The sequence below is a fragment of the Myxine glutinosa genome, chromosome 5, assembly GCF_964187855.1.
Source record: "Myxine glutinosa chromosome 5, kmMyxGlut1.1, whole genome shotgun sequence".
Lineage (NCBI taxonomy): Eukaryota > Metazoa > Chordata > Myxini > Myxiniformes > Myxinidae > Myxine > Myxine glutinosa.
Window position 1 is genome coordinate 37,346,884 of NC_136265.1, and position 25,429 is coordinate 37,372,312.

At 43.4% G+C, this 25,429-nt stretch overlaps 1 protein-coding gene and 1 long non-coding RNA gene across 2 annotated transcripts in view; both read left to right on the forward strand.

Moving 5' to 3' along the window:
* PID1 (phosphotyrosine interaction domain containing 1) overlaps positions 1-25,004 on the forward strand; it is a 108,820-nt gene extending 83,816 nt beyond the window's left edge. The window contains exons 3-5 of the mRNA XM_068117340.2: positions 552-633; positions 4,522-4,659; positions 23,322-25,004. Coding sequence (XP_067973441.1) covers positions 592-633; positions 4,522-4,659; positions 23,322-23,852 — 711 coding nt within the window. The 5' untranslated portion in view covers positions 552-591 and the 3' untranslated portion in view covers positions 23,853-25,004. The remainder of the gene's footprint in view (positions 1-551; positions 634-4,521; positions 4,660-23,321) is intronic.
* On the forward strand, positions 11,886-12,603 carry LOC144892252 (uncharacterized). Its single transcript, XR_013623460.1, has 2 exons — positions 11,886-11,947; positions 12,165-12,603. It is a non-coding gene; the product is annotated as an uncharacterized LOC144892252 (long non-coding RNA).
* Positions 25,005-25,429: the final 425 nt, after the last annotated feature.

A 25,429-nucleotide genomic window follows, 5' to 3' on the forward strand; every position in this document is an offset into this window, starting at 1 on the left:
AGATGAACTGATTAGATTTTGGGTCACGGGGTCAAAGGTCAGAGGTCATGTTAGGTAAAATTCCTGTTACCACAATAACTTGTGAACCAGTGAGGGGATTTTGACCAAAGTTGGTACAAGTATGTATTATGATGCAAAGGTGAACGGATTTAATTTTGGGGTCAACATGTTAAAGGTCAAAGGCAGAGTCTGAAATAGGCTTATAATTTGAGAATGGCTAAAAGGATCCTCGTCAAACTCGGTATAAGTTTCTATTACGATTGAATGATGAACTGATTAGATTTATGCATCAAAGGTCAAAGGGCATGTTTTGTAAAAATGTGATACTTGAGAAGAGCTGAAGGGATTTAAATCAAACTTGGTACAAGTACGTATAATGATGTAATAATGTGTGCGGAGGCATATCGGTCGACGTCGCGACGTTTATTTTAAATGTTCTAGTTTCTTTTAAATGTATTTTTGGATTGATAAATTGAATTTTATTTGAGGAGATACATCAAACCTCACTGCATCTCCCCTTTTGTTTTCCATCCACACCCATTTCCTATCAGGACGCGAAGTCAAAGGGTGTTAGAAAGAGCAGCTTCATGGATGACTTTGACAAATGAGTGTCTAAAAGTTCCATCCACGATGGTAAACTGTTCACAAGTCATCTGACACCTTCCACCAGCTCACTATCTGTGCCACTTCAATTGGCTTTTTGCATTCCTTTGTTGCCCATTGTTTTTATACCACAATTACAAACTTAAAGTAGAGTTCACTTTCATTTTTAAGGTGTACATATGAGTTCCCTAATAAGGAACTTCAACACAGGAGACCCATCAAATCCTGTACAATGTCTGCCAACCTATGGTTATTTGTCCATGCTTGGTACGACTTGGCCAGGATTCGAACCACCGACATCCCAGAATCAGAGCGAATGCTCTAACCATTTGACCTGTGTGGTTTGCCAGTATTACACTGTGTGGTTTGTCATTGCCTTCCCAGCAATGGCATTCCCAGCAATGCCATTGCCTTCCCAGCTTCCCAGGTGCTCCTGCCTCACACCTAGCCCGTCTTCACGCTGTTGAAACCAAAGCGTTCAGAATCATTGGAATCTCCCGCGATGAAGCTAACTCCGAGGGCCTTTCACTCACTCACCGCAGGCAGGTTGGTGGTCTTTCCGTCTTCTACCGACTCCTCTCTGGCCTTGCCCCCCCCCCCAGCCCTCTCTGGGCTCTGTCCCCCAAATATTCCTACAGGTCACACAAGATCTGCCAGCAACCCTCTTATGGTTAAACTGCCAAAATCAAGACTTTCTGCTCACCTTCACTCCTTCATTCCTCTTTTCTCCCGCCTCTGGAACAAACTCCCTCACTCTCTTCAATCCCACTCCACCCTCCAGGTCTTTAAAACAGCTGTTCACCACCATCTCTTATCCTCCCCCATCCAAAACCTCGATCTTTTCTACCCCCGCTAATTTCGGTCCCCTTGTGTTTTATACCTCTTCCCCCCCCCCCCTCCCCTTCCCATGCCTCCTGCCCCCAAGCCCTCTCCCTCCCACACTTCTCCCTGCTCTCAAATGTTGTGGTTGTGTGCTTCCCCTTCTCTCCCCATCTTGTCTTCCGCTCCCTCTTTTTGTATATTTTGTTTGTCTGGTTGATTTGTTTGTGAAATAAATGTCAGCTCTTTCACGAGCCTCGATTCAGTATACAAAAAAAAAAAAACAGTATTAGTCAGGACACCGATTTGTAATGTGGCCAGGGTGCCGGAAACAGTCGCCTACTCTTAGCAACTTAGCAAAAGACACAGTGGGATCTTCAACCTACACCAGCAACCAACGCTGGCAGACAGGTCCCTGGCTTAGCTTCTCATTTGACTGAGATTTTTCCCAGACACATTGATACAATGCCCCAGACAATACAAATTAAATCAGCAATATGACAGTTTATAATCGGCTCAGAAGACAAACCCAGACTATAGATATCAAAGGTGAGAGCGCCACCACTGAGCTTTCCTGCCAACCCACAATACAGACAGAAAGTACCAAATGGCCTTTTGCTGTGACTAAGTTTCCTTGTATTGTTACGCTGTCCTGGTTCTGTTAATTACCCTGCGCTTGGGAAGCGAAAATCAGGGTTAAGCGATCGGTTACGTGCATAGTGTGTCTGCATTTTTAAAATTAATTGTCTTGACAACTGTTGGTCTGATTGACACGAAAGTTTCACCATAGGAGCGATTCCACATGTAGAATTTTTTCATAATTATGACGTCATAGGCCACGTAGTGTGGACGCCATCTTGGAAAAACGTTGCACCTCTATATCTCCAAAACCACTCGATGGAAAAAAAAACCTGAAAGATGGCTCATTGTCAAGTACCCTCTTTGTGAAATAAGATATGTTAATGATGATGCCATCAGTGGCTTCATTATGACGTCATAATTCGACAAGTATAACGCGTGATCCGATAAGTAAGAATTTTTACCCTGCGATCGCGAAGCGAAAAGCGGGGTTAAGCATTCAGGTACGTACGTATGTACGTGTCTGCATTTCAGTAAAGTAAAGTGTGTGCCATGTCTGCATTTTAAAAATTCATTTTCTCGGCAACCGTTCATCCGATTGACATGAAAATTTTACCATAGGAGCGCCTCCTCCTGTAGAATATTTTAGTGAATATTATGATGTCATAGGTCACGTGGTACAGGCGCCATCTTGGAAAAAATTTGCACCTCTATATCTCGCAAACCGCTCAATGGAAAAAATGGAAACATGGCTCATTGTCAAGTACTCACCATGGGGAATAAGATATGTTGATGATGATGTCATCGGTGCCTTAATTATGACGTCATAATTCGACAAGTACAACACTTGACTGATCAGTATGAAAAAAAAAATCTTCTACAACTGTTAGTCCGATTGGCACTAAATTTTCAGAATATGAGCGGCTCCGCCTGTGGAATTTTTTAAATGATAATTATGATGTCATATGTCACGTGGTACAGGCGCCATTTTGGAAAAAATCGAAAAAAGCTTGCACCTATATATCTCCAAAACCGCTCCATGGAAAAAAACTGAAACATGGTTCATTGTCAAGTACTCCGCTTGGGGAATACATGTTAATGATGATGTCATCTGTACTTTAATTATGACAATAATTCGACAAGTACAACGCTTGATTCGATCAGCATGAATTTTTTCCCTGCAATTCTTGGTCCGATTGACACGAAATTTTCACCATAGGAGGGCTTCCTCCTGTAGAATATTTCAATGATTATTATGATGTCATAGGTCACGTGGTACAGGTGCCATCTTGGAAAAACCTCACACCTCTATATCTCTGAAACCACTCCATGGAAAAAATTGAGACCTGGCTCATTGTCACCGACTCCCCATGGGGAATAAGATATGTTAATGATGATGTCATCGGTGCCTTCGCTATAACGTCATAATTCGACAAATACAACACTACCTTATCCATCCGATCATTATTTTAAAAATTTCAGCAACTGTTGGTCTGATGGACACAAATTTTTCACCAAAGGAGAGATTCCTACTTTAGAATATTTTAATGATAATTATGATGGCATAGGTCATGTGTTACAGGCGCCATCTTGGAAAAACCGAAAAACGTTGCACCTCTATATCTCCAAAACCCCTCTATGGAAAAAATTGAAACGTAGCTCATTGTAAATAACTCCATATGGGGAATAGGTGTTGTTAACGATGACGTCATTGGTGCCATAATTATGACGTCATAATTCGACAGGGTCAACGCTTAGTCTGATCAGTTTGAAATTTATTGAGCATGATCTATGCAACAATTATTTAGAGAATATAAATTTATGATGTCATCACTCACGTGGTCTGGCAGCCATATTGGATCAAAAAAAAAGAAACGTTCAAAAACAGAAGAGTTGACTCAAACCAAGTTGACTGTGCAGGGTAAGTATTCCATGAATACCATCTTTTTCTCTGCAACTGTTGGTTTGATGGACATGGTATTTTCACCATAGGAACGCCTCCTCCTGTAGAATATTTTGATGATAATTATGACGTAATAGGTCACGTGATGCAGGCGCCATCTTGGAAAAATTGAAAAACGTTGCACCTCTGTCTCCAAAACTGGAAAAAAAATTGAAATGTGGCTCATTGTAAAGAACTCTGCATGGGGCATAAGTGTTGATAACGATGACGTCATTGGTGCCTTAATTATGACATCATAATTCGACAGAGACAACGCTTAGTCTGATCAGTTTGTAATTTCTTGAGCATGATCTACGCAACAATTATATTAGAGAATATAAATTTATGACATTATCGCTCACGTGGTCTGGCAGCCAAATTGGATCAAAGAAAAAGAAACATTCAAAAACAGAAGAGTTGGCTCGCACCAAGTTGGCTTCGCAGGGTAAGTATTCTATGAATATCATCTAGTTTTTAAGGTAGCTGCCCAGATTTTGTCTGTTTAAACGATTTCTGAGTCACTCCACGCATTTTCCCTTCTAGCAGTACCATCTTTTCTCCAATGTCTCCATCCCTAGATGATGTTAAAGTCCAGGTTGGAAGCTCTGATACTACGCCAAGAGCAATCCATGCCTGGCTCACCTCCAAATGGTGAGGCCATTGAGCTGTCTCCCACAACAATCTCTCCTCATCGCAAAGGAATGTCTGGATGCAAGGTGATCCTCGTCAAGGCTATATTTCACTCATGTTTGAACATAAGTAGGATGGAATTGCAAACTAGCAACCAGGTAAGTGAGCTTAAAAATGATGGGATCAGAAGGAACTTACAGACATTGATTATTTTTCTGCACTTTCTTAAAATATTCCGGTAAACGGCGGTAAACTTCTGGAAAAAAAAAATTCAACAACCTTTAATATCTTTATTTTATTTATATTCAATTACATACTTCAACACGGTAGAACACAAATTGCCTTTTTGGCACTTTCAAAAACCCGTGTAATAGCAGGACGTGAACAAAATATTACAGCATTTTGCATCATCTTGACCAATCATATTTGCTGCTCGCAAACCCGATCCATGTCATTTTTTTCCTTGAGACTGCGTAGTGTAAAGTGTTCTATGAACTCTCTTGTCAGGTGTGTGTCGTGTGCTGTGTATATATATATATATATATATATATATATATATGTATGTATGTATATGTATATGTATGTATATATATATATATATATATATATATATATATATATATATATATATATATATATATATATATATATATATATATATATATATATATATATATACAGTCACGTGAAAAAGTAAGTACACCCCATGTAATATTTTGACTTTTTCAACATATTTCAACATACAGCTATTTGATCTTCATTTCAACAATATTGATAGATAAAGGTGATATAATATAACAAATATCATGAAACATTTACATTTTGTAGTCCATTGTATAATATAAATAAACATAAATGCAAATTTCGCATGTGGAAAAAGTAAGTACACCCCTACATTTATCACCACTTCAAATACCTAAAATTAGAATCAGGTGCACCAGCTCAGGTGCAAATGATTAGAACATCGTTAGAGAGGATCTTGGAGGAACCTGTCTTATTTAAACCTCAGACATTTAGTTTGGTTTGCTCTTTGTTGTTGAAGTGTGCGGCGTCACCATGCCGAGATCAAAAGAGCTCTCTGAGGCCTTCAGAAAGAAGGTTATAGATGCCTACGAGTCTGGGGAGGGATTTTAAAAGATCTCCAAACAATTTGAAATCAATCATTCGACTGTCCGGAAGATCATCTACAAGTGGAGAAGATTCCAAACCACTGCCAACTTGTTCAGGCCAGGCCGCCCCAGCAAGTTCAGCCCGAGAGCAGACCGCAAGATGCTGAAAGAAGTCTCTAAGAACCCCAGAATGTCATCACGGGACCTCCAGGTAGATCTTGCCACTGTTTATGTCAAAGTGCACGAGTCTACCATTAGAAAGAGACTGCACAAATTTGATCTACATGGGAGGTGTGCCAGGAGGAATCCTTTGCTGTCCAGAAAGAACATCAGGGCAAGACTAAAGTTTGCCAATGAACACCGAGGCAAAGACCAGCACTTCTGGAACAATGTGCTCTGGACAGATGAGTCAAAGGTAGAGCTATTTGGCCACAGTACCAGAAGACATGTTTGGTGAAAACCAAAGACAGCATTTGACCACAAGAACCTGATACCAACTGAAAAGCATGGTGGTGGAAATATTATGGTTTGAAGCAGCTTTGCTGCATCAAGGCCTGGGCAGCTCACCATCATGGAATCTACTATGAATTCTTCATTGTACCAGAGGGTGCTTGAGGTTAATGTGTCGGAGAGTTTAAGTTCAACCGAAGGTGGACCTTTCAACATGACAATGACCCAAAACATACCAGTAAATCCACCAAGGAATGGCTGAAAAGAAAGAAATGGAGGGTTCTGGAATGGCCAAGTCAAAGCCCGGATCTAAATCCCATCGAGATGTTGTGGGGGGATTTGAAACGAGCTGTGCATGCAAGAAACCCCTCAAACATCGCACAGCTGAAAGAATTCTGCATGGAGGAGTGCGCAAAAATTTCTCCCAGTCGATGTCAAAGACTGGTAGACAGTTATAAGAAACGCCTACTTGAGGTTGTCTCTGCCAAAGGGGTAGTATAGGCTCTGGGGGGTTGCTTGTGTACATCTCTCTTCTACGGCAAAACTTTTGATTTTCCTGTTCTATATGTTGAGACCCTTGGAAAAAATCTGGGTAACACTCCCAGATCAAGTACGTTTTTTCTGCACACCCCAATACGTGATTATGACTTGAGGCCAATTAGCCGAAATAGCAAAATTCAGTTTTCATGGAATAATTCAAGAGTAGGCAGCTTTAGATTCAAATGTAACATTTATTTATCATGTTTAGACATAACTAACACATTTTTAGCATGGTTCAATACTATAAACTGTCTTTTTTAGAAAAAAAACACGTCATTTAGCTTCTTTTTCTCCAAAAATCACTTTCAGTTTGAAAGGCGCTCAAAATCCGATCACCTCTCATACACCCAATTATGTAGATAAAGCAACCAAAATTTGTCAGAAGCTTCCTTATGAAGCCCTTTAATAATTCCATGCATCATATTTATGATTCATTATATTGTATAGTGACAGTGGGGTCAAATGTTAACAAAGGTTACCCCTACCCCAAAAAGCGGTATAAACCAAAATTGGTTAAATTGGTCTAACTTTAGAAGTAAGTGTGATATTCGGCTGATTCTGGTGTCTATGTATGGGTTTTTGATAGCAAGCTATTCATTGGAACCATAATCAACCCCTTTTGAATGTACCTAATTTGCATAATTTCAAAATGGCCGCCAAACACCTCCTGGCAATGATGTTGACTAAATTTCGCTCAAAATTTAGCTTAAGCAAAACTATTACACTTACATAGCTTAAGGATTCATGAATTAAAATCATAACATGTCCACAAACCCAATATAACTGTCATAACAAGGAAGCGCGTGCTGTCAATTACCACCATTTACCACCCGTGCAACTTCAATACATGTACTCTTTATCAAGCGACAGGATTCTTGCAGGCATCAGGGGAAGCCTTTTTGCAATGACAAAAATTTACACATTTGACTATGGCGGTCCTACAGGGGCATGTTGACCTGGCACACTTAGTGCATGAACAGACAACTGTCCAATGTGATTCTAGAGTTTTCCACGTTGTCTCAGGTATCAGCTGTTCCTTGCCATGCGTATAACCACAATCCTCTGGCTTAAGTGCGATCACATTTTCAGAATCTTGATGAAGCTCCAAAGCATGCATGATATTGTAGGCATTGAAAAAGCTACGCTTCATATGTGGCAGGAGACCTTGGCTGGTTGGTGGCAGGTTGTGATGAGAACTCCCTTTGACATGATGGAAGATCTCCGCACGCAAGTTCGAAAATTTCTTCGCATCGCTTTTTGGTTTCAGTACTTTGACCAAGTAGGATTCTGCATTCTTGATCAAAGGCTGAGAAAGGGTCGGCAACCCTCCAAAGTGCTTCAATAACTTTTCTGGCTCGGCATTCAAGGCAGCTTTCTTGGTCCCAACTTTGCTAGTGATATCACATCCTGTAAGACTGTGTACGGCAGGAAGAACAGCACAGAGTTGACATCCGATGCGCTCGAACAAGGTATGAAGGGGCACATACCGAGTGCTATCTCCAACTCCAGCTCGTACCCACAGCTCCTCTAGGTCATGTTGGAGAAAGACAGGCATGTGGTGGAGCAAGGCAACAACTACATCAGTATCATTGGAGATGACAACACATATTTTGTGTCCTTCTTTGAGTGCGTCCAAAACATGAAGGAGTATGCGAAGATCCGCCTCTTCAAATGTGGATTGAAGGTGTACCAGTGCGCTCTCATCTCCGTTGTGCATTTTCATACATTTCCAATCCTCGTTCTCTCTGGTCACCTGTCCGAGTACAGTTGGGTACTGACCGGTATTTGCAATATTTGAACGAACATGGCTGTAGATCAGTTTTTCAAGGAGAAGTTTGTTGTTGTTGGAAGGCCAGAATGTGTTCATATCCTTAGGTAGTGGTGTTGATGGCTCTATTGAAGTATATTCGATGGGTAGAGTGTCACTTCGCCTTTTCCTCTCACTGTCCTTCACTGATGGGTCATCAGAATACATGTCAAAGACATAGTCAGTCCGCCCAAACCGATGATATATGGCCGAAAATGACATGAAATTTGATAGAAGGTCATTGAATTTGGAGAGTTTCGTAACATTAACCTTTCGGATTGTGGCCATGATGTCAACTACAAATGATGCGTCTTTCCGATGACTATATGTAAATTCTTCCGGTTTTAGGTGCGTCTCCAACTCCTTCAGTAGCTGGCTCTTTGCTGGTTTAGTCATCAATTCCTGCATCATCAAACAACACTGGGGAGGGAACAACATCGTACTTTAAGAGATCATCAGTGGTGAGGCCACGCTCCCGAGCTATTTCTATGTTTCTCTCAGCGATGTTCATCTCCTTCACTGTCGTCTTGGTAGTCTTCTGTGGCTTCTTTCGAAGAGTTTTCATCGTCTTCAAGTTTGTGCGGTGAATAGTACTGCTTATTCGTTCAGTCTTGGTGACAAACCTTTCCTTTCTGAATTTCAGGTACTTCTCTTTTCCTTTTGAAAAGGCATTGAGCATGTCAGTTTTTATATCATCGGACATAACCTCTTTTGTCACAAAGTTTTGTAGTGTTTTGGAAGCGTCTAGAGACAGAGGGGACCCCTTCTCTTCAATGAATCTCATCATCTCCTGAATATGTCCTTCTTTGCGGTTCGTTGTGGCTTGAGATGATTCGTGGTGGCTGTAAGTCTCAAGTGTCCTGTCAATCACATCACTGTATTGCCGATGTAGGTTCTTCACTGCCATCATTTCATGGTATATTAGGTCCCACTGGGCGACATACTGTTTTTGCTTTGCATGTCCAATGACTCCATCGCTGCACTTAGATGAAAGGTTAATGCTTTGCTCTAATTTCTGGTCTCCTCCAACAGCGGTGAATCGGCCGGGTATCTCTCTGATTGAAAAATTGCCTTTGGCAAATTGTTCATGAACTGATGGTGCAGTCTCAGGTAGACGTCGCATGTCTTCAAGGTAGAGAGAGCACCATCACAAGTAGTTGGTCGAATCGAATGCCGCAAACAGGTTCAATGCACGCTGGACAGCGTCAAGATGCAGTTCCCAAATCCCTTCACGATCAGCTCTCAACAGATCACGGACAATATCCATCATTTGCAAGAACTGAGTCCAGAACTTGAAGTTTTCATTGGTATCAGACCGTGTTTGGATGAATCTGTTCAAATCTTCGACCAACGTTTTTGATGCATCAGCAAACTGAACCATATACTTCTGACTATCTGTGATGCATTTCTCCTTGACACTAGACTGGAGGTTCATCAGGATGGCAAGCTCATGTGTATATTGGTCGATGCCTTTCTCGGAGAAGAATTCTTTGTACTGGAGGCGTTCAAAGGCTTCAGCAAGGAGCTGCATACCCTCAAGACAGCGGCTGTAGTGACCTCCATGTAGAACAGAATTCTCGATGACAGTTGGACCAAAAACACCAGCCTGCAACCATGTGATGTCCGCGCCACTTCCATCCAGGAGTTTGCCAATACATTTCAAAACAGTTTTCACTAAGTGAAACGTTCCCAGGCATGGAACCAGGGTCTTGAATTCCTCTGGTCTCAGCAGTTGTATATCACGGACGATGCAATAAACACCTTCATCACAATACATTGGTATCTCATTTTGAGTCAGCTGAGAACCAATGTCCATAAAGTTCTTCATAGCCGTATAAACTGTCGCGTACTCTGTAACTGGATGCGGCAGAACAGGCACAAATGCAAGATTCTTTAATGGGATGGCCTCCTCCGTCCAAACAGAGTTGCTAGCACTCCAAGATGGCATTGTTTGTGACTCGGGGTAGATGGACACTTCATCATGCATGACGTTCAAGCGTGCGAGGGACCAAGAAATATCCTTCAGTTTTGCTGCATCGGCTTCGGAGGAAGTGTAAGGCAGTTCGGCCACTTTGTAAGTTGCTGGGATGTCAGCACGGCGTGCAGGCTTGTGAAAGTCGGACAGTACCTGGCATTTTAATATTAAACTGAATGACTGTGGACCATGTGTGACCTGCGTGTCAGAAATCTTTGGTTTACTGGTCGACGACGGGGGTTTGTCTTGGTAGAGAACAGTCACAGTGTCATGTTCAGATACATTTGCCCCCTCATGGTCCCAGTTGTCAATTGCACCGGAGGTGAATTGCCCAGGATCAAAGTGTGACGGCAGTGAACGCGATCGTTGTTGTGCTGTGCTGTAAACGTGGCAAGGTCATGTTGGTACCTACGCAGCTCCGGGTAGCTGATTGCTAGTCCTCCGTGGTTTAGAACTGTAGTTACAATTTTGCCACCACGCCCAAGACCATGAACTGATTCCGCATTCATAATATGCATTGGAGTTCTCTTTCTACCGTAGTGATGGATATAGTACATGACTTGGAAGACAGATTGTATCTTTCTGCAACGCTGTGTGGAGAGGCTGTTACCTGATGGCTTGCTACCGGTATCGTAGTCATCATCATCTTCTTCATCCTCATCAACTGGTTCATCACTTTCTGTCATGACAGCTTCGGCTGCTTTTGCATATGTGTCAGGATTGAAATTGTACAAATGACTGAAAAAACGTAGTACAGGTTCAGGGATATTCATCTCGCTCAAGGAATGCTTTAGATCATGCGCATCACAAAAGCTATCGTCAAGGCCAAAATCATACTCATCTAGAGCCTTCCTAATCACACCAGTGCATACCTGAACAGGATCAAGGGAACGAATGCGCTCAGCTAACACTTTCTTTGGAACACTGAATACCATCATTGATTTTTTGAACGAACTGGGATATGTAAAATCAATCTCATTACCAAAAGTGTTCAACAAGAAAACTTTTACATCTCTATTACGAAAGTTACATTTGTCATCAATATTGTTCAAAGAGTCTCTGATAGCACTAAGTTCATAACCCCTCCCTTCTTTTAGGCCTTGCTCTAACTCTTTAACAACCTGATTCCAAGCAAGCTGTTTCTCAGACACTTTTGGTATGGAAGCTTTATCACGAGAGTCATACTTATACAAGTATTTAGTCATGCAGTCCCTGTGGTAGTACAGATCTGCTCCAAACACAGAATGCGCATCTTGAAGGTCGCACGTTCGGGTGAACACATCATCTTGAAAGAAGTTTGTCGCAGCCAGAAAGGCTGAAGCACGGCCTGATTCACTAATGCGATATTTCGTGTACTGTTGTTTGTGTGATTTACTGTCACAGATAATACACTTCACTTGACGTAAGGCTGTTGTGGACGTCTCTGTATTCGGTGGATGTCGGACGGCCTTAGAACGAGTACTTCTATCTTCTTCCTGCTCAGAACGGGACAGGTCTTGGCATACAGCGAGACTCTTCCTTTTCCTATTGAGAACTGAAGTCATGGTGTATTTTTTGTAACAGTCATTGGTCACATGATAAACAAACCCATCTCCTTTAACCAGCTTAAGCCATTTGGAAACTTGATCATTGTGGATGTAACTTGCTTCTCGTATCCTTTTGCAACCATTAGTTGTGCTCACAGTTTTATCCCCCGCGCTTTTCTGGCAGATGATGCAGTTAGTCGCATCAAACGAACTGTCTTCGGGCGGTCCTGAGAGAGTAACAGACTCCGTCAGCGGCCACGCCTGAAAAACAAAAAATGGATATTAGTTACGTTTGTACGGCTGTAAAAATCGGCAAGGTCGGACCATATGCTGAAAATATAAAATGTGAAAGACTGATAAGCCACAAAGAAACCCATGTTTATCCCTATTAAAGGGCTTCATAAGGAAGCTTCTGACAAATTTTGGTTGCTTTATCTACATAATTGGGTGTATGAGAGGTGATCGGATTTTGAGCGCCTTTCAAACTGAAAGTGATTTTTGGAGAAAAAAAAGCTAAATGACGGGTTTTTTTTCTAAAAAAGACAGTTTATAGTATTGAACCATGCTAAAAATGTGTTAGTTATGTCTAAACATGATAAATAAATGTTACATTTGAATCTAAAGCTGCCTACTCTTGAATTATTCCATGAAAACTGAATTTTGCTATTTCGGCTAATTGGCCTCAAGTCATAATCACGTATTGGGGTGTGCAGAAAAAACGTACTTGATCTGGGAGTGTTACCCAGATTTTTTCCAAGGGTCTCAACATATAGAACAGGAAAATCAAAAGTTTGGCCGTAGAAGAGAGATGTACACAAGCAACCCCTCAGAGCCAGGAGTAGGGGCAATACCACCTATTATAGCCAAGGGTGTACTTACTTTTTCCACATGCGAAATTTGCATTTATGTTTATTTAAATTATACAATGGACTACAAAATGTAAATGTTTCATGATATTTGTTATATTATATCACCTTTATCTATCAATATTGCTGAAATGAAGATCAAATAGCTGTATGTTGAAATATGTTGAAAAAGTCAAAACATTACATGGGGTGTACTTACTTTTTCACGTGACTGTATATACAAAATGTCTGTTTGTTTGTTTGTTTGTTTGTGAACCTACTCCTCTGAGCTCCCAAAATTAATCGGCAGAAAACTTTATCGGATGACATCTTTTACCACCCTGCACCTAAGTAGGGGTTTTAAAACAGTTATTTTCTCACAATTCATAACTTAAAACTATCCGAGCCACCACCTGTCGCCATGATCTCCGAGGGTCGATCCACATCTACAACTCTTCATAAAAAGCCCAATTTTTCGGATTTCAACAAGGATATCGATATAATTAGTTTGATGGTGAGCTCCGATCATAAAATATGTTATCACATGTGAGAAGCAACTCTTAATTAAGATGTTACCATGATCGGTAAGTTCGGCAAATAATGAGTCACATTACCTCTGAAATGCACTAAATATTAAAAAACTGAAGATAGTACAAACACAACCTATACATCATTTTAAAGATAATTTTACTTCTCATCTAACAACATCACTCCCAAGGGTGAAAAAATAGATTGTAGAAAAAAGGACCCACGTGACACCAACTACAAACCGCCACTTGCCAATGGGGAAGAACCTCCAATGATTACCTCATCCTTACAACAAGGAGAGTTGTTGTTTTGCTTTGTTTGGGATCATCCTGCTTTGAGCTCCCAAGGTTAATCACAACGGAACTTTCTACCGTCAGATTTTTCACCATGATGTACCTGAATAGGGGTTTTAGACCGTGATGAGGTCATTTGGCCCATTATTGTCGCGTTGCACTCCAAAGTTAATTTATTTACGAATCCAAGGTAATTTCTTTTCTACAGCTTCACACTTGCACCCTTTTGACCCTTTACACCCCTTGCCCCCCCCCCCCCGACCCGATACACCCCTTATACCCCTTTAGACCCCTTACACTACATACCTTAGGCCCTTTAAACCCCTTAGGCCCCTTTAGACCCTTTATCCCCCTTATACTCCTTTGACCCTTTACACCCATTAGACTCCTTTGGCCTTTTACACCCATTGGACTCCTTTGACCATTTACACCCCCTTAGATCCCTTTGACCCTTTACACCCCTTTGACCCTTTACACCCCTTAAACTCTGTTCGACCCCTTAGACTCCATTTGACCCTTTACACCCCTGAGACTCCTTTAGATCCTTTACACCCGTTAGACCCCTTACACCCCTTTGGCCCTTTACACCCCCTTAGATACCTTTGACCCTTTACACCCCTTAGACCCTTTACACCCCTTAGAACACCTTTAGACCCCTTAGACTCCTTTTACACCCCTTAGAGTTAGACCTTTACACCCTTTAGACCCTTTCATACCCATTTCGAACCTTTTGAGACATATACACCTTTTTCGAGATTTTTCAGACCGATTGACTTTTTAAGACCCTCTGGACAATTTAAGACCATTTGGACACTTTTGACCCCTTTTGCTCTTTTGTCCTGACACACCTTTAGACCCCATTTGGCCCTTTTAAGAGCCTTGATTCTTTAAACACTTTAGTCTCTTTTATGACCCTAAAAACACTTTGGATCCCTTAGAAAATTCGAAAAAATTTCCTCCCAAAATCGGTTTTGCCGACCTTTTCCGTGCACTATTCACATCGCATTACAAGTTGCAATGACGAATCTAAACTGATATCTCAAAGCAAAACTGATGTTGAAACGTGAAACTGAAACTACTGGATCATTGTTACATATTTATGTGAATGTATGTGAATTACCATTCAGGTCTTTGCTTATCCGTGTGTAGTATATTAAGGGTTGTTGTGGTTGGAGGGTCAGGAGCCCTTCGGAAAAAGTGGCCGGAAACGGAAGTGACCGGAAACGGAAGAGGAAAAGACACGAGGAAAAAGGACGAGTATTCTTCCTCCTCGCCCCGCTCCGACGAAAGGGGGGATTGATTGAGCCGTGTGGAAAAGCGGCTTTCCCGAGCCTGTCTGGCGAGAGGAGTTACCGGGACGGATACCTGCCCGGTGGACGTCAAACTGTCGTGTGGCCGTGCACCGACCCAGCGTTTGGCGCCGTTCGCGACACCGTCAAAAAAGACGCGTACGGGTCGCCCGTTGGGGCCTAACACGCCTTGCAAGCGGCGTGGGGTTTGGCTTGCTTTCCCGTACCCGCTTCGCGTGGCCACGAGGGGCTGCAGCCGGGGTGCCTGGTAGCGGTACGATACCTGCCCGGTGGAAACACGTCCACCCGGGGTTCGTTCAACCGCCCGAGTGCGGCGACGCCGACCATCATCTTGGTCAGGAGGGGCCCAGAGACATTGTGCGGGACCGAGACCAAAAGGGGGTCATGAGTACTCACCGGGACACACATATATAAGATGGCCATCTTAATCATAGGGAATTGATTGTGGATTGGGAATTGTTAATGGTTGTGTATTGTTGATTGCTCGGGGAAAATCTCCGTGGTTGTGTCATTGAAATTGTATGGTATCCTTACCATAGAAATATATCCTTGAACATCAGTGGTCTCTTGGGTGAAATTCATATGGATTGCGTGGCGAAAGCGCATATATAATACAGCTTTCTGGCGAAGTTCCTCTCACGGTCCGGGGGTCACCGAGACCAGGTATTCACTGAGGGGACCACGTAACAGAATTGGGGGCTCGTCCAAATTACGATTTGCGGTTTCGCAATTGGGTCTACGTCCGGGATCTAAAATTGTATAACATAATAAAATAATAATATTTTATTAATTAAAATTTATTAATTAATTATTAATTGGTAAAAAAAATTTGAGAAATTGGGGTAAAGTCTTGGGTGAAGGTTAACAGGTGTTAACGATAGACACCATGGCGTTTGTGGCACAGAACTTTGGGGTAACCCCGAGTGAGGCACAGTTCCGAGCGTTGCTAAAGTCGGACCTCTTGAAATTGGCCAAACATTTTAACTTGGAGGTCCGAACTAATTTGAGGAAGGCAGAGAAGCAAGCAGAGGAAAGGAGAGTGGAACGAGAACTCCAGGAAAGGTTAAAAGAAGAAGAAAGGAAAGCAGAAGCGAGGAGAGAAGAGAAACAAGCAGAGGAAAGGAGAGTGGAACGAGAACTCCAGGAAAGGTTAAAAGAAGAAGAAAGGAAAGCAGAAAAGGAAAGAGCAGAAGAAGAAAAGAAAGCAGAAGCGAGGAGAGAAGAGAAACAAGCAGAGGAAAGGAGAGTGGAACGAGAACTCCAGGAAAGGTTAGCAGAAGAAGAAAGGAAAGCAGAAGCGAGGAGAGAAGAGAAACAAGCAGAGGAAAGGAGAGTGGAACGAGAACTCCAGGAAAGGTTAGAAGGGAGAAAAGCAGAGGAGAGGAGAGCTGCAAGGGACCTCGAAGCAGAGGAGAGAAAAGCGGAAAGGGAATTAAAGGAACGTGACATGGAGCTTCAGCAAGAAATCAAATTCAAGGAGCTGGAGTTAATGAGAGAACGGGGAGAGGCACCACCCTCGCTGACGGGGTCGACACCTAACCAGAGAACCTGGGATGTGGGCAGACATGTGAGGCTGGTTCCACCGTTCAGTGAAAAGGAAGTCGCGAAATTTTTTCCACACTTTGAGAAAGTGGCTCGACAATTAAACTGGCCGGAGGAGGCCTGGACCATACTCGTGCAAAGTGTGCTGGTGGGGAAAGCTCAGGAAATTTATTCGGCGCTACCAATGGACCAATGTGCAGATTATGAGGTACTGAAGACGCACATCCTCAAAGCGTATGAGTTGGTTCCGGAAGCTTACAGGCAAAAATTCAGGAATGCCAGGAAGAGGGAGAGTGAGACCCATGTGGAGTTTGCCAGAGTGAAAGAAAACATGTTTGATCGGTGGTGTGAGTCAAAAGGAGTCGGGAAAGACTTCGAAACATTGCGGGACTTGATCCTGGTGGAGGAATTCCAGCAGTGTGTCCACGAGGACATCAAAGTGTACCTGCAGGAAAAGAAAGTGCCAAAGTTGTGGGACGCAGCCACCATGGCAGATGATTATGCCTTAACCCACCGAATAGGGGTCCACGAACCTAACTCCTCGCCTAGATCTCCGCAGGGGAGGTGGGGAACAGCAGGTGCGGAGAACGACCATACATGGCGGCGGCCTCGAGATGATTATGGGGACAACTATGATACCCCACCTGTTCGAAATCAGAGGGATGCGGGCCCAAGACAAACTTATAGTTCGGGGGGCCCGAGGCAGACCACGAGTTTTTCCTCCGGGCCTACTTGCGCTTTTTGCAAGAAACCTGGACACTTGATGTCCAGTTGTTACCGCATGAAAAGCGAAGACCCAGAGCGGAGTCCGACTACTACGACTCCAAACGCAATGGCCATTGTGAGAAATCGCCATCAAAAGGGTTACCAACCATTTATTTCAGAGGGGTTTGTGTCACGGGATGGAGCCTCGACTAACCGGAAACCGGTTAGGATATTGAGGGACACAGGGGCACATCAATCTTTAATGCTTGAAGGCATTTTGCCATGGTCCGAGGAGACGGCAACGGGGGATAGTGTTCGTTTACAGGGGATCGGGGGCGGTGTTAGTGCTCCCCTTCATGTCATCCATTTGGAGTCCGATTTGGTGTCGGGACCGGTCACCGTCGGTTTACAAGCCACGCTTCCTGTAGAGGGTGTATCTGTGGTTATCGGGAATGATTTGGCCGGGGGTCAAGTTTATGGTAACCTGAGGGTTGGTAAAGAGCCCAGCAGGGAAAATAACGCCACACCAGCTCGGGATGGCGACAAAAGGGCCAAGTTATTTGTAGGGGGACTGAACTTCAAAACAGAGGAAGAAGTTCTGACCTCTGTCTTCAACAGATATGGGCCGCTGGTGGAAGTGCGGTTGGTAAGAGACTGGGAAACACAACAGTCAAGAGGGTTCGGCTTTGTCACGTTTGCCAGCACAAAAGACGCCAGAGAGGCAGAGAAGAATTGGAATGGCAAGGATTTGGAGGGTCGGACCATAACAGTAGGGAAGGCATTTCGTAGGCGTCGAGGGGTCTACAGGAGAGTACAACGGGGCGGTAGTTTTGGTGGTGGCCGCAATCAATATTATTATGGAGGCTCCCTGAGTTACGGCAGCTCCCGAAGGAAGGATTGTCAAAGTAGTGGCCGAGAAGGAGATCGCTATTCATGGGACTACAGTGACAAGCGGTCCCCCCATAATTATTAGGGAAGTTCTGAAAAGCGGAAGCACTGAATGCGGCGGAGCCGCCGAGATTCCTACACGGATTAACCGTGAACGCCACGTTCCTCAAGGCGTCCATGTAGTGAACTTTCATGCACGGACTAACCGTGAACTCCACGTTCCTCAAGGCGCCCATGTAGAAAACTTTCCTGCACGGACTAACCGTGAACTTCACGTTCCTAAAGGCATCCATGTAGTGAATACTCGGCTTGGCCTCCCGGAAAAAGTGCTATCGAGTGGCTTAACTTTGGATCTTTGATCAACCCCTTAACCTTCATTCACAAGAAACTGACGGTCAAAGTCAGAGGGTCATGAGATGGAGTTTGATTTGGCAGGGACAATGTCGTTGCTGGTGCTTAGTCCAGAGTGAGTAATCTGGAGGGGTTGTGGTGAAATTTTGGTTGCTTTATTTTTAAGTGATAACTGTGCCCGGGGGGAACTGATAATGTGGGGGGGTTGAGTTATCTGGTTTGTTTCTCCAAATTGGCCGGCAAAGAAAGTTTTCGCTGGGTTCAAACTTTCTTTCTTGAAGGGGGGGAGTGTTACATATTTATGTGAATGTATGTGAATTACCATTCAGGTCTTTGCTTATCCGTGTGTAGTATATTAAGGGTTGTTGTGGTTGGAGGGTCAGGAGCCCTTCGGAAAAAGTGGCCGGAAACGGAAGTGACCGGAAACGGAAGAGGAAAAGACACGAGGAAAAAGGACGAGTATTCTTCCTCCTCGCCCCGCTCCGACGAAAGGGGGGATTGATTGAGCCGTGTGGAAAAGCGGCGTTCCCGAGCCTGTCTGGCGAGAGGAGTTACCGGGACGGATACCTGCCCGGTGGACGTCAAACTGTCGTGTGGCCGTGCACCGACCCAGCGTTTGGCGCCGTTCGCGACACCGTCAAAAAAGACGCGTACGGGTCGCCCGTTGGGGCCTAACACGCCTTGCAAGCGGCGTGGGGTTTGGCTTGCTTTCCCGTACCCGCTTCGCGTGGCCACGAGGGGCTGCAGCCGGAGTGCCTGGTAGCGGTACGATACCTGCCCGGTGGAAACACGTCCACCCGGGGTTCGTTCAACCGCCCGAGTGCGGCGACGCCGACCATCATCTTGGTCAGGAGGGGCCCAGAGACATTGTGCGGGACCGAGACCAAAAGGGGGTCGTGAGTACTCACCGGGACACACATATATAAGATGGCCATCTTAATCATAGGGAATTGATTGTGGATTGGGAATTGTTAATGGTTGTGTATTGTTGATTGCTCGGGGAAAATCTCCGTGGTTGTGTCATTGAAATTGTATGGTATCCTTACCATAGAAATATATCCTTGAACATCAGTGGTCTCTTGGGTGAAATTCATATGGATTGCGTGGCGAAAGCGCATATATAATACAGCTTTCTGGCGAAGTTCCTCTCACGGTCCGGGGGTCACCGAGACCAGGTATTCACCGAGGGGACCACGTAACAATCATCGAATGGGAAACCAGAATGAAATACTGTGGGAAATTGCTGAAATCAAAGCTATGGGGAGTATAGAGAGAGGGGAAGCTTATATATATATATATATATATATATCTGTGCAGCGTCTGTCTTGTGTTGTGTTGTCCTGTGTTGACTTGTCACTGAACTACTTTCTCAAACTTTTGTGAAATCGTACCAAACTTCTGGAATGCACATACCTCACCCGTTGGTACGTCCTAAGGGTATCTTTTTGAAAAAATTTCCAAATTTTTTTTTTTGGGGGGGAATTTTTTGGGGAAATTTTTTTTTCCCAACTTCAATTGTTTATAAAATGTGATATCACGAATATTACAAATACATTTGTGCAAAATAATTGTTTGAATTATGATTGGTTTAAGCCATGACAAAACGGCAACTCGGGTACAGTCATTTATCTCTATATCTACACATCTGGGCAGTGTCTGTTGTCACTTAACGACTCCCTCAAACGTTTGTTTCCGTGGTTGTGAAGTGTTTTTAATGACGTGGTGGTGGTTTTGAATCACGTGGTGGTGAGGTATTTTGAATTATGTGGTGGTTAGGTGTTTTGAATTAGTTGGTGATGAGGTGTTTTGAATTACGTGGTGGTGAGGTGTTTTGAATCACGTGGTGGTGAGGTGTTCTGAATTAGTTGGTGATGAGGTGTTTTTATTACGTGTTTTATGGCTGTGAGGTGTTTTTAATTTCGTGGCTGTGAGGTGTTTTTATTACGTGTTTTATGGTTGAGGGGTTTTTAATTTAGTGGCTGTGAGGTGTTTTTATTACGTGTTTTATGGCTGTGAGGTGTTTTTAATTTCGTGGTGGTGAGGTGTTTTTATTACGTGTTTTATGGTTGTGAGGTGTTTTTAATTTCGTGGTGGTGAGGTGTTTTTATTACGTGTTTTATGGCTGTGAGGTGTTTTTAATTTCGTGGTGGTGAAGTGTTTTTATTACGTGTTTTATGGCTGTGAGGTGTTTTTAATTTCGTGGTGGTGAGGTGTTTTGAATTAGTTGGTGATGAGGTGTTTTGAATTGGTGGTGAGGTGTTTTAAATTACTTGGTGGTGAGGTGTTTTGAATTACTTGGTGGTGAGGTGTTTTGAATTCCGTGGTGGTGAGGTTTTTTGAATTACTTGGTGGTGAGGTGCTTTAAATTACTTGGTGGTGAGGTGCTTTGAATTACTTGGTGGTGAGGTGTTTTAAATTACTTGGTGGTGAGGTGCTTTGAATTCCGTGGTGGTGAGGTGTTTTGAATTACTTGGTGGTGAGGTGCTTTGAATTACGTGGTGGTGAGGTGTTTTGAATTACTTGGTGGTGAGGTGCTTTGAATTACGTGGTGGTGAGGTGTTTTAAATTACTTGGTGGTGAGGTGTTTTGAATTACTTGGTGGTGAGGTGTTTTGAATACCGTGGTGGTGAGGTGTTTTGAATTACTTGGTGGTGAGGTGTTTTGAATACCGTGGTGGTGAGGTGATTTGAATTACTTGGTGGTGAGGTGTTTTAAATTACTTGGTGGTGAGGTGCTTTGATTTACTTGGTGGTGAGGTGTTTTGAATACCGTGGTGGTGAGGTGCTTTGAATTACTTGGTGGTGAGGTGTTTTGAATACCGTGGTGGTGAGGTGCTTTGAATTACTTGGTGGTGAGGTGTTTTAAATTACTTGGTGGTGAGGTGCTTTGATTTAATTGGTGGTGAGGTGTTTTAAATTACTTGGTGGTGAGGTGCTTTGAATTCCGTGGTGGTGAGGTGTTTTAAATTTTTTGGTGGTGAGGTGTTTTGAATTACGTGGTGGTGAGGTGTTTTGAATTACGTGGTGGTGAGGTGTTTTGAATTACGTGGTGGTGAGGTGTTTTGAATTACGTGGTGGTGAGGTGTTTTAAATTATGTGTTGTGAGGTGTTTTGAATTACTTGGTGGTGAGATGTTTTGAATTATGTGGTGTTGAGGTGTTTTGAATTACATGGTGTTGAGGTGTTTTGAATTACGTGGTGGTGAGGTGTTTTGAATTACGTGGTGGTGAGGTGTTTTGAATTACGTGGTGGTGAGGTGTTTTGAATTACGTGGTGGTGAGGTGTTTTGAATTACGCGGTGGTGAAGTGTTTTGAATTACGTGGTGGTGAGGTGTTTTGAATTACGCGGTGGTGAGGTGTTTTGAATTACATGGTGGTGAGGTGTTTTGAATTACGTGGTGGTGAGGTGTTTTGAATTACGCGGTGGTGAGGTGTTTTGAATTACATGGTGGTGTGGTGTTTTGAATTACTTGGTGGTGAGGTATTTTTAATTACGTGGTGGTGAGGCGTTTTGAATTACATGGTGGTGTGGTGTTTTGAATTACTTGGTGGTGAGGTGTTTTGAATTACGTGGTGGTGAGGTGTTTTGAATTACATGGTGGTGAGGTGTTTTGAATTACGTGGTGGTGAGGTGTTTTGAATTACATGGTGGTGAGGTGTTTTGAATTACGTGGTGGTGAGGTGTTTTGAATTACGTGGTGGTGAGGTGTTTTGAATTACGTGGTGGTGAGGTGTTTTGAATTACGCGGTGGTGAGGTGTTTTGAATTACATGGTGGTGAGGTGTTTTGAATTACGTGGTGGTGAGGTGTTTTGAATTACGTGGTGGTGAGGTGTTTTGAATTACATGGTGGTGTGGTGTTTTGAATTACTTGGTGGTGAGGTGTTTTGAATTACTTGGTGGTGAGGTATTTTTAATTACGTGGTGGTGAGGTGTTTTGAATTACATGGTGGTGAGGTGTTTTGAATTACGTGGTGGTGAGGTGTTTTGAATTACTTGGTGGTGAGGTGTTTTTAATTACGTGGTGGTGAGGTGTTTTGAATTACTTGGTGGTGAGGTGTTTTGAATTACGTGGTGGTGAGGTGTAATCGTCCGAAACTTCCAGTCTGCACCTACCCCTCCCCTATATATGTGCTGAGGGGTTCTTTCTTGAAAAAAAAACATTCAAGCTGAATCTTCAACCTAAATTGCCTATAAAAATGTAATATCACAAACACAACAAATACATTTGTGCAAAATAATTGTTTGTATTATGATTGGTGAAAATCATGACAACACAGCAACTCAGGTACAGTCATTATCCTCAGCTAAAATAAGTCTGTTCCTCAGTATCGACGCTTGGGTGAGGCGAGCGTAGCGAGCCGAGCCAAGCTAGTATTGTATATATACTGTATATACAGTGTATATATATACGTACATTATAATGACTGCCGTGGCCCATTTTCCATCCTGACGTGCCTATGCCCTTGTATTTTTATTGTTGTATGCCTTGTGTATTTCTTGAGATCCACATTTTCTCACTCCTGTATGTAATGTACTGTACCATGCATGCAACAGTTTGAATTCCCTCATCCCAACCCAATTCCCTTTTTCCCATGAGTATGTGTAAACAAGGACAGCAGAACAATTAAGCTGAGAAGACAATTATGCCTCTATCTAAAGTTCCTCATATTTCTGCAATTTGCAAGCAATAAATGAGGCTTTGCCTCCATAGCAGAACTTTCCACGCGTTTGCTTCTCTACAAGCTGAGGCATGCTTATGAACAGCTGTAACTACCTCATCCATGTTTTCAGGTGCTTTTTGCCTTGGATTTGAATTGATGTGTATATTGTGAGTGAAGCCTCACTAACAACCGGGGTTTTCATCTTCTTGCCTGGTAGGTCTCCTATCTGGGCAAGGAGCGCCTACCTATTCTCACAACCTTCACTCCTGGCTGCACATCAACAGCTGTAGACGCACTCTGTACACGAGGCATTACGACTCCTTCTTATCTCAATCTCCGCCCCTTCATTCTGCGCCTCAGGCCAGTTGCAACAGAACCCACTACTAATGTAGTGAAGTCCGATACCTCCATCCAGCAGCCCGCGCTCACTTTTGAAGTGTCCCGCATTGCATTCTGCTCAGCGGAGCATCTTGAGCACCCAGAAATTCTTGCCTGGGTGTACCGTGAAACTGGACCGGGTGTCGATCCACAGCTTTGGTGTCATGCAGTGGAGTGCGAGTGCCCGATTGCCGCACGCCGTCTTGCCCACACCATGATGAAGGCTTTCCAGTGCACTCTCCGAGGCCTCAAGAGCAAGGAACGGCTTCCATCAGTGATGCTGATGGCTGGACAGGAAAGTAAGCGTGTGGAAGAAGGCCCGGTTTCAGATAAAGCTATTCCTGAAGTTGGAGCAAGTTTGCCATTGTGACATCTACCAATCTACTTGACTTGAAATTGATAATACTAGGGCATTGCCCGTACTATATCTATATCTAAAATTATATCCCCCCCCTCTATTTACATGAAATGGTTTGGTCCAAAGCGAACGGCTTGCGAGTACGGTGACAATCCCCCCCCTCTATTTACATGCAATGGTTTGGTCCAAAGCGAACGGCTTCCGGAGTTTGGTAAAGAAATCGCCATCGCGTGCACAAACGCGCAGGAAAGCGAATGAATCGCAAATTCGGTTTTATTAGTTTTAAAACATAGTTTAACGCCAACATAGTTTGCAAACGTGAAATAAATGAATACGCTGTCAAATGTGCCATCCGAGGCAGAGTGTGTCCTCCACGTTCGGCACACGCGATCGTTCGCTGCTCTCTGATTGGTTGAATCGTTTTTTGGACATAGCTCGGTAAGTAATTGTCCGATTAATATGAAACCTTGAAAAGGCACATCCTCGGGTCCCCAGCAATATACCTGGCAAGTTTCAAGTATATCGGACCGGTAGTTGTCGAGAAACAGCGGTCACAGACAAACAAACAAACGTACAAACGTACAGACGTACAGAGATTACTGGAATTATAGATAGATGCAATAAAGTTGTAGCGTTGAGGCAAAATAGTTTTTGTCACCTGCCCATAGGTGTTTGAAAAAGGTTATTGCATTGACATGGTAAGCCATCCAGGGCACAAGAGACTTGCGTTCAACAGAATTTTACATCTCAACTATTTCTTCTGTGATTTTTTTTTTTTGCTAAAGGAAATACTGATAACCATATTTTCCAGTGTGAGTGTTTAGTATGTTATATATACTCGCAACAGTACCCGCCCTACGGGCGGGGCTTCAAGTGGGAAGCCCAAATGAAAAGGTAAAATATCAGAAATTGAAGGCTTTTTTATTTTAAACGATTCATATAAACATCCGTTGAATCATATCACATGCAAATCATCAAAATCTAAACAGTACATGGCTAAACATTACATGGACGATCACGTACCACGTACGTCTCGCGTCTCACTCGCTCTCATGTTGTCCCGATAATGATCCTTCTGCAGGTTCACCGACGGAAACCTTGTTACGACTTTTACTTCCTCTAGACAGTCAGTTCGCTCATCTTTTCGGTGCACCGGCACAAGCCGAGATCGAGGATCTCACCAAACCGTCCGATCGGTAGTAGCGACGGGCGGTGTGTACAAAGGGCAGGGACTTAATCAATGCGAGCTGATGACGCACGCTTACTGGGAATTCCTCGTTCGTGGGACACTGTCTCAAGCCCCAGTCCCCATCACGGATGGGGCTCAGCGGTTTACCCGAGCATGACGGCGAAGGGCAAGGTACACGCTGGCCCGTCCAGTGTAGCGCGCGTGCGGCCCCGGACATCGAAGGGCATTAAACGTTCATTAAAGGATTACGAAACGAAAAACATTACGAAATTACGTTCACACCGTCACGTCAAACACTACCGTGAACACATACATCGTCACAATGAACGTTATGCGAACGCGAATGTTATGCGGGAGTCAAAACCTGAGAATGCTGGAGACCAAAGCTGAAATTGGGGAA